We start from the raw sequence: 13,776 nt of genomic DNA, 5'->3' as shown, positions 1-13,776 counted from the left end.
GACAGCCATTTTAATCTCTTCAAAGCTCCCCAACTGCCTCTTTTCCCCTAATCCAATTATATCTACTCCACGAGTTACAGCCTCATCTAAAGATGATTAATTATTGATTAAGTCAATCAAAAAGCATTAGGAAAGATTTATTTAATCTCTTCATAGGCTCTTATTTATTACATGGAGATTATGGCAAATGTACCTGTTGAGTTGCTAACTCTAGCCCTCCTCCTGCCCCCAAAATGTCAGACTTTACAAGTAGCCTTGAAGAGGCACATGAGCTGCTTCAAATTTATTTCTCAAGGAAATGGGCATCACCCCCTGAAAACATATATACAACCAAGAACCCACATGGCAGCAGCTTAATGTTGGTGGGATCTGGAGTAAAGGGAAACAGTAAAACCTGCTTTCCCTCTGCCTCCTTGCTGTTGGCCCTTAGGCCGGCACAGAGAAGGGTTCCCGCCTGGGGAGGGTCAGCCACACAGCAGTGTGAGGTGTTGGAGGTGCAGTGAAACTCCCGGAGAGGGGGGAGAACAGCCCAGTGGTCCCTGGATAAGCCAACAGGAGCCTGAGCAAGCAGCTCTGGCTAGTACCACAGACTACTTCTGAGAGTCTGAAAATCCACTTGAGTAATGGGGATGGCTGCCCGGCTATGTTGAGGCTCCTGAGTTAAAAGGGAGGAAATGCAGTTCCTGGTTCAAGAAATGGGGTCAGAATCATAGAACTTAAAGTTGAAGGGGCCTCAGAGATCATTTAGTCCAACACCCTTGTTTGCTAAATGAGACTGAGTGACTTACCCAAGGTCACACACCTAGGGCCAAGTTGGACCTGGGACCTAGGGCTCCTGTGCTCTTTGCAGGGCACCACATCTGGATTAACTGCTCTAACTGCATTACAGGAGCACACTGAGTTCAGCTGCTCAATGTCCGTTCAATACCTACATGCCAGGAGCTAGGTCATACACCAGGCAGGGAAAGGAAGACTGGGCACAACTGTCCTTGAGGAGTGGGTGAAACATGTATGAAAAATAACTTAGAACGTAATGGGGTAAATGCTGTCAGAGGATCACGAACAAAGAACTGGCAGCTCCTGAGATGAAGCGTAGACCACACTGCCCGGGAAAGGGAGGGACGGCAGTACAAATAAGGTACAGGTATCCAATGCTGGGCAAAGAAGTCACAGGGCCTTAGAGGCAAAGGAGACGGTGTACAGGGCTCGGTAGAGTCCCGTCTACTTGTGTGTTTTGTGTACCTTTTTGGATTGTGTCAATTTCTTCTCTATGTGCTCTCATGAAGCTGCAGAAGGGCCCAGTGTTTGGAAAGTGGTGAGGTTTGATGAAGAGGTGGCCGGAGGTAAGGCTGCAAGGGCAGTCTGGGGTCTAGTGGTTAAGTGTCTTCAATGCCAAGAGGCTCAGGTTTGTCTTTAAGGGATGTCACCTCTGTTTTATAGGGCAGTGTCTCTGGCAGCAGTGTGAAAGGCACACCGGACCAGGGGGAACCTGGTGGCAGAGAGACCAGTCATTAGGATGTCACTGTCCAGTGTATGTGACAGGACACAGGACACTGGACTCGGGCTGTGACCCACTGGAAGGGCTGAAGGCTGGTGAAGAAAGACTAGGAAGTGGAGTATCCCTGTGGCTTCCAGCTCAGATGACCGAGAGGATGGGGATACAATCCACTGGAGCAAGAACACCACAGATGAAGTAGATTTTGGTGGGGAGATGCTGACCTCTTCTAGGACATGAAGAGCTCGAGGCCCTTGCGTGACAACCAGGTAGAAATGTTTACTGGAAAGCTAGAAAAACAACCTGTTTCCGTGAAAACTTCTCTCTGGCACTAATATACACCACACACATATCTACATTTTTACAACATAGCTCCCTAGTTCTAAGTGATTGTGCTAAAGGATTTTGTGATATTGGACACTATTTACTAATGACGTAAAAGGACAAGGGGACAGCCTGCTGGGAATAAAACACTGAGAGATAAAGTTCAAAGGTCTAAAGGGGCTTGTGGAAGAGGGTACAGTAAGGGGTAGGGAGTGAAGGGCTGGGGTAGGCAGAAGCAGGACCCTGGATGGGCCTAGAGGAATTCTGGAGAGATCACAATGGGACGCTGGGTGGATACACCCCCGCCCCCAAACCACTACCAACACGACTCCACTTCTGTGACAGCAGGATGCTGCTGGGCTAGCTACCAGCTTGTCCAAACCTAGGAGGAATATTTTCATCTGTTTCATCCCTATTCCAATTTTACGATGGAAGTAATAAAGAACAATCCAAATGTCTCATGGCCAAATTATAGGAACTTGTCTGTGGGATAAAGGGCCTCATATTTTAATTCTCACTTATGAACTATTCTTCTCAAGCATTTATTTTTTGGGTCCTTTGTATCACCCCTCCAATAACATGAAAACTCCTCTGAGGGTTCCGTTTGATGCTTGGACTTCTAGACACCTCTGTAGGAGAGGTGTCTGTGATTAACTGGCCACACAGTCATGCATTTGTGCAAATGAATTAAGGCAGCAATGTGATACAGTGTGAAAAAACAAAAACATCTGGGGTCTGGAAGTCTGTTTGAAGGCCTGGCTCTTCCACTTACCAGTTGTGTGATCTTGGGTAAGTCTGAGTCTCAGTTTCCCCATCTGTGAAATGGGGATAATGATAATACTAGTTCTACCTCCTTGCCAGCAATGATGTAAGAAGTAACCGTAACAGAACTAGTAGGGGGAGCAATAACAAGGGTGTAGATCAAAGAGTTCTGTGAGCTGCAAAGATGTCCTACATATTGGTTGTTATGACTGTGGTAGAGTGAAAGGTACATACAGGTTTTGACGGTGGACAGACCTAGGTTCTAATCCTGAGTCCACCAGTCACTAGCAATAAGACCTTGAACTCTCTTCAATTTCCTTATCTGTAGAACTGGGATAGAAATACCCACCTCACTGAGTTGTTCTGAAGGCAAAAGGTCACTGTATGTATAAACTGTAGTGTGATGGCTTGAAATGTGGTTGGAACTGCAAGTTGATTTTCCTGTCCTTCTGTGCTTATTGGAGACTTCCCCAAGCTTGTTAGGGGGCTCTGGGAATAAGTGGGGGCTGAATATGCAGAAGCAAATAAAAGACATGGTCCCTGTCCTCAAGAAGCTTTTAGTCAGTTCAGAAGATAAAACACACACACATTAAACAATATTAAAAGAATTACAGAACAGCAGATCAACAAGCTTGAGATGATTAACAGGCAGAGCCCTGCTTTCCCTAGCTTGACAGTTCATCAATTCCCCCCCTATTGTAACTGAAATGTGTTTAAAGGAAATTTCTTGTCCTACCTGGGAGTGAAAGGAGAGAGGATCTCTCACAGATATGGGACTTTTTTTTCTGCTGGACTCCAGGCTTACTTATCAAACTCCCATCTCAACGTTTCTGATCTTCTCTGTCCTACAACTAACAGCCCACAAATACCCAAATGAAATCTTTGATATAGAGACTCACTCCTAAAAGGTCTGATGAATGATCTGGTTATATACTAGACTGCTTCATTTTGTAAGATGTTATATCTAGATCAGCAAGATGTGGATGGAGAATGGGAAGCATTAATGAATGCCACAGAAATGTTGTTCCACCATCAACTGGGCTATGTATGTGTGGGAAGGACACAGAAGGAGATGGGGCCTGATCACAGGCGCCTCGCAGGAGATGGACTCAGGGCCAGGCTGTGATGGCAGCGATGGACATAGATTGATGGGGATAAAGCCATCCTAGGAGCAGAAGAATTAGTCAAGCAAAGGCACAGAAGCAAGAGTTAGTTGTGTGCAGAGATTGGCAAGCAGGCTGGTTTGGCTGAGGTAAAGGAAAAAGAAAGCTCAAAACAGATATGGGATACAAAGGAGGATCTGAATGGAGACTGGAATCCTAGGTTGACAAGTCTGGATGATGGTACAAAGGTATTTTTGTCTTCGATGTCAAGGGCCCTACATCTAAGAATATTAAAAAAAAATAATTCTCGTTACAAAGTTTGAGAGCTATGAAACGGTATTGCCCTGACATTTAAAAGGAAAATGTTCTATGCTCTAATTATTCAATTTTCATATCCCTATGTGTCTAGCACAGTGCCTTGCCAACAGCAGGTCCTCAGTAAGTGTTTATGCACTAAATTTAGTTGTAATTGATATTATCTTGCACTTTCACAGAAAGAAAAGGTATAGTGTCTTATGGGACTCCTAATAAAAGAATCATGATCAAGAGAAAAGCTAGATCTCTGCACAGAAGACTCATTTTCATCATCATTTACAGAGTTAGGAAAGGCATTAGAATTCTACAGGAAATTCTGCAAAATGCTTTCCAGGGATTTCTTGTTTTCTGCTGGACGGTGAGCAACTTGAGGGCAGAGTCCATGTCTTATCTAGCTGCGATTTGTAGTATCTAGTATAGGCTGGGGGCACACAGTAAGTGCTCAGTAAATGCTTATTAAAAGGGTATAATGCATGGGTCATGGCATAAATGAAGAACAGTAGAGAACCATTTATTAAGAATCCTTCTCATTATTTTAACTATTTTTATTATTTTCTTGCATCAATGTCACTAGACATTCTGACCGTGCAAAAGTCAGGCCCCCTTTGTATCGTACAGCCTGGAAACTGAACTACTGATTGGTGTAGACGCAGCTTCTTATATATGGGGCAGTGAGAGGTCTAGATTCTAGTCTCAGATATTCCTCTAACTTGCTGGGTGTCCTTGGGCAAGTCATTTCCTTCTCTGGGCTTGAGTCTCCCCATCTATAAAATGAAGGGGTTGGACAAGATGATCCCCAAGATTCTATTCTAAGAGTCTCAATATTAGGCTACTAAATAATCTTGATCTATTTAAAAAGCTGCAAGGTTTTTAAGACACTAAAACTCAATGCTGTTAAACCTTTGTTTCTAATCAAGATATTCTAAGCCTAAGAGTCAAACACGGCATCCTACCTATAATTGACCTACATCAAGAACAGAAATCCTTCCTGCGAAACCACTGGCAGATGATTAGAATGATTACAAAAGTAAATCACAGCAATGGCAAATGTTAACAAGGGAGGATCTAAATTCAGTCATGGCCCTCAATAAACAGGCCATGAAGAGTTACTGGCACTAAATATGAAGGTCACATCTAAAAGGAATGGCTAGGTGTCAGATATATGTACATTATGGTTAAATGGAGATACTGTATATTGAAATGTGCATCAGGATTAAGATATTCACATAGCAACAACTCCTTCATACTTACCTTCAATGCTATACACAGGCCTTAACATAAGTTAAGACTGCCCTCGTTATCATCAAAAAGTACAGTGATGTCTACTGGATAAAGAGCCCATTCTAGGCACTGTGACAGTATCATGGCGGGCTTCTCATCTGATCAGGCATCTGGCCAGGGAAGAGATAAGCCTCCAAGAATGTTCAACTGGAACGAAACATCATTTAGAAATTTGATCTTACTAAACGATAAGGAACCATAATCTATAAGGGCTTGGCCAGGCACAAGGACATAGATAAAGCAGGTCCAAGAAAAGAAACCCTACTTTGCCCCAGCCTAACCCTTGGAACTGCTAATGGAAACCAAAAAATACTTTCTTAAAGATTTAGGGGTGGGAGATTATGGGATTTATACCATATTTAAAAATTTCTGGTCTGTTTTTTTTTCCCCCAGATATATTTTAACATTTTCCTGAGCCACCATTTCCCTGTAAGGATGGTCCTCTGGGATGCCTGGGTTTCTGTAACTTCTCAGAACCTTAGACAAGGTTCTACTTTTTAGGGCTTCTGGTTCCTATGTAAGACTTTCCCCCAGAAATGACAGTGCAAAATTGGGGCTCAGACACTAACATACCCAATCGCACATTATAGAATAGGCCAGATGTATATGTGTATAAAACACCTTACTTGACCTGGAAGCAAGAGAATACTCTTGCCCACAGCACATGTTTTTGTGCAATACAAACAAAGCATTCAATTCAAGTGTACTTGTTGAAAAACAGGACATAATTAAGCAGTTGGTAAAATGCATTCTTGTTTCCCACTTGCAGATCTCCCAAGAGTCCCTTCGAATTTACCTATACGAGTTTCAGCTTCCCGCTTGCCACTTAGCTTGATAACGACTCAAAAATCATTCCCTTGTTTTCAAGGGCTCTTCTTTCTTGTCTGCTCTGTGTACTACAGGGCAGTATTGACACATGGAATTAATGACAGGGTCTGTAATGAAACAACAGTCATGCAAACACCAGTCTGCTCTTTTGATAAAACAGCATGTTAGAGACCTATTCACCTCCCTCTAATTGAGTACTGCATAATAGTTCCGATCCTTTTATGTCATATATTTTGTTCTATGATTAGAAAAGAAGAAAAGGGGGAAACCTGTGAGGCACTGCTTCCTTCAATCGCCCTCTGATTAATTCCCTGTTTCTAATGAGGGTGGCTGCTATTTAGGCAGGTTCTGTTACATACTCGTTTTGTTGACTTCTGTACAATGTATAACAAAACCCAAGACGGGATAATTGGGAACCATTTCTTTGGCACAGGGATTCCTGCTCTTAATGTAAGGTTTGCTTGGAAAAAAAGAACGCTGACTTTTTAAATTAGCCATTTCATATTTAATTCCTTTTCACATTTGAAAGGGTGAGAAACTGGTAAATACATAAAACATTTTTAATGAACACAGAGCTTTTCAAGAGATGCCTGCTAGTGTGGAGCCTGTGCTAGCTGGGAGAAAGCAGCTCTGTGATCTGTGCTCTAATCCCAAGTCTGAGAGTGCATCTTATTTCAAGATTTCAGCATCACTGCAATGGTCCATACTCCACCAAAGTTCAACGGACTGCCTAGTAACTTGTTGATATGCTTACAAGTGTTTATAACCCCTTTTTCTCATAGGAATAATATTATAACCTTGGCCATTGCTTAACATGTTCAGTTACATACTGGGAAAAAATGTCCTTTGGGCTTGGACCCTGATCCTTCATCTTTCATGGTCTTTCATCTAATGACTTCCTAGTCCTGACTGGGTACACCGATTTTTCACTAAGCTGCTACCCCAGGATTTTTGGAGGGGTATGGTGGCTTTTCCACAGCAAACTCAAAGTCTTCAGGCTGTATCTTTTAAAACAATTCTGGGATCTTCCCTGAGACCTCACCATTGTGCTTTGGGACTGGGTACAATTAGGAAGGTGAATATGTAGCATAAAAAATATCATTTCCATGACAAATGGACACAGCATATCATCTATTTTGGATTTCTTTCTGTTTGTAAAGGTAATTGGGAGTTGCCTAAACAGTCCCATTGGGAAGCCTTTCAAAAGTTAGATTTTCTTAATGTGGTTGCATTAAATATAAGAATTTGTTAGAATACCTATAATCATTCTCTTTTTAAAATAAAAAAACTTCTATTAACAAAGAGTCATAGCAGTTTCACTGGTTTCCTTCTTATAAAGGTGTGTGTGTGTGTTTGATATAAACTATTTACTTTAGCACCTCACTTGATCTTCGAGAAGATCTCAACTACAGAATGAAAGAGCAGGAATGTGGGTCTTCCAAATCTTAATTCTCAGGTAAATATGCTTACAATCTTTGCACTTTGCATTTTTTTAAAATTTAGGACATCTTATTTAAAACCAGATGGACACATTTTTGAGAGCTGTTGGTCATTTTTCAAAATGACATAAGATCTGGAGTGTTAAGACTGAGAATCGAGTCCTGGCTATGTCATCAACCAGATGCCTGATCTTGGGTCAGTCTCCTAATCATTGGTTCTGTTTGTTCTTCAAACACTACTTGCCCTAATAATTCACAGGGATGCTTTAATGATCAGTGGAGATAATATAAATGGAAACACTCTTTAAACTTTAAAGACTATATAAATATTAGTCTTTTACTATTCTCATTTCTGTTAGAAAATCATGCAAAGCTTCTAAAAATTTGTTACCTACCTCACATTAAACAGCATGGTTAAAAAAATATGGAGAAAGGTTAGGGACAGTGCTAAAGAATCAAATTCAGTTTTATCCTTAAGTGAAGGCATTCTTATTTCTTGGTAATTTCTCCACAGGAGTTTTCTATCCTGTTGTCCAAATTAGTAAAATAAATAAGAGGTCAGCGTGCCAACTGACACTGTTGAATATAGCAGCAGAAATTGAAATTCTTACATGCTGTCCCCAATCAGAAAGACTTAAAAGTTGAAGGAGGGTAGCTAACAGCACAAACAGCCAGGGGACATTATTCTTATTTGAGGTTTCTCTATTAGAAGCCATTTCAGCTAGTGCTTAAACTAAGAGCTCAAAGTAATCATTCCTTCTACAGAGCTTAAAGGACAGTGACTACCAACAGGCAATACAAAGGGAGCATGACATCCTACTCAGAGGTGTCTAGCCAGTGAAGGCCCTCTATAACCTAAAGATACACAATACTAACTTTCTCAAATTAATCCTCCCTTGCCACTTTAAGGGCATATTAACTTAACTGGATCCAAGTTCCCTTAATTGAACTTCCAGGCAACCTTACAGTGTATTTTAATGATATCAGAATAGTGTTGCCATATGTGAATATAACATAAGCCATATATGGAATCTTAAAATATTCTAGTAACCACACTGAAAAAGATAAGTAAAACTGACTTTGACTTTAATATATTTTGTTAACCCAGTATATAAAAAATATTTCAACATAAAATCCATATTAAACAATTGAGATATTTTACATTTCTCTTTTTATACTGAGTTTTTGAAAGTCTGAGTATTTAACCCTTATAGGACATCCCAATTCAGATTAACCACACTTCAAGCTCTCAGTAGTATATGGCTGGTGGTTACCGTATTGGACAGCACAGATCTAAAAGATTTTCCGATATAAACAATTACAATCTTTACACTTTTGAACCTACAGTAGATCTCAAAACACTTTAAAAACTGCAACATGTTTCTGAACCATACCTGAAAAGCACGTCCTTAACTAACTTATCATAAAGGTGGATGTGATCACAGGTTTTTTTTTTTATGTGAGTAGAGTAACTTATTCATAAGGAATAAAGTTACGTATTGCTTTTCAGTCATTGATTGCTCGTCCCAGCTTTAGTAAGTCTAAAGAGAATCCCATATTTGGAACCTGCATTAATTAAGAAAGCCATGTCTCAAATACTACACAATGGCTGTAAAAAATATATATATGATATGGAATAGATAAGAAATGGGAAAATTATTTAAATGTAAATTTTAGATTTGGATAAAATATATAAGCAAAAAAGCAATCAATGTACATTGTTAAATGTTGTTAAATGTGACCGGGTAAGGGTGGGGTAGAAGACTAATCAGTGCCTGATTCCAATTAAGAAACTAAAGGGGATTAGAAAATCAAAACAAAACTGAAACTTGAAATATTATTTCCTTTGGTTCGTTTACGCTTAAGCCAGTCAATCCTCTCTCCCTTCTTCTGGAGGAGGCGTCATTATTACACACGAGCTGTGTGCTGTAGCTAAGGTGGACGCAATTGTATTAGCCACAGTGGACTTGCGTATACACACACACAGTCCCCATTCTAATCCCCCACTTAAGTTGTGGGGGCTTATTTTTTTTTCCAATTCAAAGAAGGAAAGAGCAGGTGGAGAGGAAGGCAAATTTCATTCCCTTTTTCAGCTCTGCTCTCACATTATAGAAAGCTTCATTTGACATTTTTAATCTCCTGCCTCAGGCCTTAATGCTTATGTTTGTTTGCTACATATTACAATGATTATTTTAAAGAAATTATGTACCCCAAGATTCAAATTAGTCATTATATCTGGCCAAGAAATGGAACTGACAAAGGTAAAGTTTAAAGTCTTAAACCATATAGGGTATTTTATAGAGCCAAAAGCTGCCCAACAGATTTGGGGATCAGCTGTGTTCATTATTTCCTCATCACACACTAGGGAAACCACAGGGTACAAGGCACTGTACTAGCTAGCCATGATGGGATTTACAGGGTTCAGATTATTTTCAAACTCTTAAGACCTCCAGGTCCACTGCCAATCCCCTTACCTACATCTGTCACAAATACAATCCACACACACACACACACACACACACACAAAATCACTAGGAATATTACTAAGTCAGCTGGTATTCAACGGGAAGAAAGTGTTGGAACACGAATCTCTCCAGTGTCCTTGGAAGTGTAGCTGTGATAAAGCTGCCAAGGTGGTGAGCTCCTTGTGGCAGTCACTATGTCCAGCATGGAGGCAAAATGGAAATGTGACTTTAATTTTTGAATCGGTGGTTTTACAGTTTTGGTAGTAGATGACATCTACACCCTACACCAGGCTCAGTAACAGTACTTGGCATGACCAACCTTAATCATCACTTTGGTAAGTGCTTTGGCACGGGCCACTGTTGCTAACCACCATCCTGGTGCGGGTCCTTCACATCTGCTCTCCTATGGACGGAAAAAAGGAAGTGTCTAGTGTCCATTCCTTGGCCACGTCACCTCCAACCCTATCCTTTACTCACATGCCTTTTACTTCAGGCCCAGGAGAAAATGATTCATTTTTGAGAAGGAAAGTTAATTAGACAAAGCTACAGTACACTCTTAGCACAATGAAGACTTGGTGGGATGCAGAACATCCTCAGAGTGACGGTTGAGGGAACTGACCAGCAGCGCAATGCTGAAGAGGATGATTAGGAAGTGTTCAGGCAAACACCAACTCTAACAGACAGACACAGTAGCACAGTGGACAGAGCAAAGGTCTTGAGTTCTGGAAAACGAAGTTCCTAATCTCACTTTGTTATGAAGCTACAAAGAGAAGGTATGTGAAAGTGTTTTGTAAACTGTTAAAGGAAATGTATCATCCTGTCATTAGCTTAGATATATTCAGGGGTAATTTCTTTGAGCCTCACTTCCTCCCCAATTATAAATCTGATAATAGATTTCTGATAATTAAATAATGATAAAACACCCTGGGTCTTTTGGAAGAAAGATGTAGTATGTGAATACCAAAGGTTTATCTTATTGACAAGAGTAAATGTCCCTCTACCTGGAATGAATGGTCATTTCTCCACTTATCTATTAAATAAATACCTTTTAAATCTCAAGAATCAGCAAAAATGCTAGATGTTCCCTGTGAAATAGTCCCTGATTCATCCAAACAGAATGAACTGCTCCTTTTCCTGGGTATTTACAGTTCAATATAGACCTTATTTTGTCATTATTTCCATCTACCTTGTATTTTAGAATATCATAGCCATTTCCTTCACTAGAATGTGCGTTTTCCAGAGTCTGTCATGTTCTCTGAATCTCCCTCATCTTCCTAGCACAGTGCCTTGCACAGAGTAGCTGCTTAATAAATGTTCCCTGAATTGTACTGAACTTAGTCTACTTTGGCTTTATGCCATCTCTTCTACCTCAAAAAAACCAAAACCCCAAAATCAACAGTGAAAAGAGAGCAGAAACTTAAGACAAACATGTAAGATGCATAAAGAATGGCTTCATTCTTTGCATTCCTGCTTAGGAATGCCCACTGCTGATCTCCATACAATTTTCTCACTGATCATTAGTAAGAGCAAATGTTAGGAAGCACACACACAAAGGCAGACAATGTAAAAAACCCACCACACGTCATGCAAAAAGTCTGTGGTTTAGAACTGTTTTTAAAGTTGCCTTTAACTTCAATTTTAATGGCAGAATCGGTACCATCAAAACCAACACAAGACATATTTGCTTTGCTTTATACATGCAAAAAGGAGTATCACCTTCAGATTGAGTTGGGTATCTGCTGGGTGATTCTGGGTGAGTATGCATCTTCTTTGAGGCATAGTTTAAATCAAGTGGAAGAAGCTTGGCAATTTCAGACTTGACATAGCTTCAGGCTATTTATTTGTTGGCAGCTTCTAGAAATGTGGATTCCCCTGGGATTAAAAGGAGAAGGACCTAGCACCGTTTTCTGTCCCTTGCATAGGGATGCCTTATGGAATGGTCTTATCTCTTTCAGTAAGTCAAATACCTGGATTATACTGGAGTATTTTAGGCAGTCCTTTCCCCATCTCCCACTTTCTTAGCTTGGAGTTTACTCATCTAGGGTATATAGGCCAGTTGAACAGCATCTGTGTTATATTTTAAGAATTCATATTCAGCAAAATTTATGAAATTTGTTTATTGCTCTAACACACGGATATGCTCCACATAGGTCCTTATTAACATTTTCCTCTCCAGCTTCTACTAGATGGACTCTGTTAGTTCTCATCCTAACTTCTGTACTTAAACCACAGTTTCATTAGCTACGTTCGATCCTTTTGGAAGTAGCCAAGCACAAATCTTATGTTTCTGATTTCATTCACACCTTGTTATTCTGTTTCCTATAGGTTTGCCTATAAGTGTCTTCTCTTTGATTATAATTCTTTCAGTAAAGGAACATGTCAATTCTATATAAAGGTATGGAGAATGTCATTTGCAAACAAAGGTCATTTGAAGATTGTGTGCATAGTTAGTTAGCTGTAGATTCTACCCTCTTTAGGAAAGGATGAAAACTTAAAAGGACTATCTGGAAGTTACTAAGTTCTAGTCCTATTAGCTTTGCAGATGATGAAGCAATTTTTATATAGCTTCTACCACATCACCAGCATCATTTGCAAAAAGCTCAGACTCTGCAGTGTCTACCCATACTTGTCACACTCCCTAAGTCTGAAGTCCGTCAGCCTCCTGCTATGCTTTTAGCCTCTACTTGTTTCTCTGTTACACCTTTTCCTACAGTGGCTGGCTTTCCGGCTTTCCCATTCCAGTTGCTACTTCTCCTGACTGAGGGATACTAGCCTTTACATAGTTGCTGTGAAACGAAAATGATCAGAAGAAATACACCTTTAAGTGGTAGCTGCCACCAACACACAGAAGCACTCATTCAAGATGGCTTAAAGGAGACAGTGACTCAATGTATGACTAGAAAATAGAGCAATTCAGGCAAGTGTGAAAGGAATTAATATTTTCTAATAACTCCTCCAAGATGACTAGTTGCTGATTAGTACATATTTGACTTAATTATTTTCAAAACTGGCTATTTTTGGAAGGGAAGGTGGTATGAAGCAAGAAGGGAAGGGGAGATTGTCTTTAGAATCCCTAATTAATACAAGCACTTGCTTTCAGAAAACCCTTAATTTGAGCTATTCCTTTTCACTTTTTCCTGTTGGGTGCATGGCATTTTAGAATTCTTGGTTTCAGGAGCAACCCAAAAAGACAGAAATTGCCAGCTTGCACATCAAAAATGGAAAAAAAAAAAAAAAAGCATAATGATTTGGAACAAGAACCAAAACAGACTAAAACAAAAATACAAGAAGCAGCAAAATCATTGAACCTAACTCACAGCATCTTTTTGAAGACAGGGAGGTTAGTTGGTTAAATACCACAGTGATCTAGTAGTTCCTACCCTAGCTTTGAGAGTTTAAATGTTTAGAATGCACATCCAGAAGCGGCACACATAGAAAAACCATGGTAGCCGAGAGAGGTCTGAACTACTACTGCCCGGGCCACCCTGTTCCAATTCACATGGATTTCCAGAGTTGCTGTTCCATGGTAACTCTCAGTAAGAGAGACAAAGAAATAGAACATTTTTAGAAACCAAGCAGAAAATGGATGGGAATACAATACCTGGAGAGTTTATCAAGCATGTTGACAAGTTTCATGGCTTCATATTCTTTTTGTTCTTCTGTCATTTCATCTATGGGGTTTGGCATTGGTTCCTCTAAATGACCAGTGATAAGATTAATGCTACAAAAAGAAAAAGAAGTTATGCTGTATGTTTTAAAATTAT

At 40.1% G+C, this 13,776-nt stretch overlaps 1 protein-coding gene across 5 annotated transcripts in view; it reads right to left on the bottom strand.

Annotated features, from left to right (window-relative positions):
- RIC8B (RIC8 guanine nucleotide exchange factor B) overlaps positions 1-13,776 on the bottom strand; it is a 103,536-nt gene that overhangs the window by 2,054 nt on the left and 87,706 nt on the right. The window contains exons 9-11 of one of the 5 annotated variants that reach the window (XR_007456818.1): positions 13,614-13,733; positions 6,077-10,415; positions 5,251-5,427 (exon numbers count right to left, since the gene is read on the bottom strand). The exons of 1 other annotated variant lie outside the window; for it this stretch is intronic. Coding sequence is in view for 1 of the 4 variants with exons in the window: in XM_049626233.1 (XP_049482190.1) it covers positions 13,614-13,733 (120 nt within the window). In the remaining 3 variants the exon portion in view is untranslated. Of the gene's footprint in view, positions 1-5,250; positions 10,416-13,613; positions 13,734-13,776 lie in introns of all 5 variants that reach the window. 3 more of the 5 variants (XR_007456819.1, XR_007456817.1, XM_049626233.1) reach the window with 3 other exon arrangements.

This window comes from Panthera uncia, chromosome B4 (genome assembly GCF_023721935.1).
Source record: "Panthera uncia isolate 11264 chromosome B4, Puncia_PCG_1.0, whole genome shotgun sequence".
Taxonomy (NCBI): domain Eukaryota; kingdom Metazoa; phylum Chordata; class Mammalia; order Carnivora; family Felidae; genus Panthera; species Panthera uncia.
Note: the sequence above shows the minus strand (reverse complement) of the source record. Positions and strands in the feature narration are given on the sequence as shown.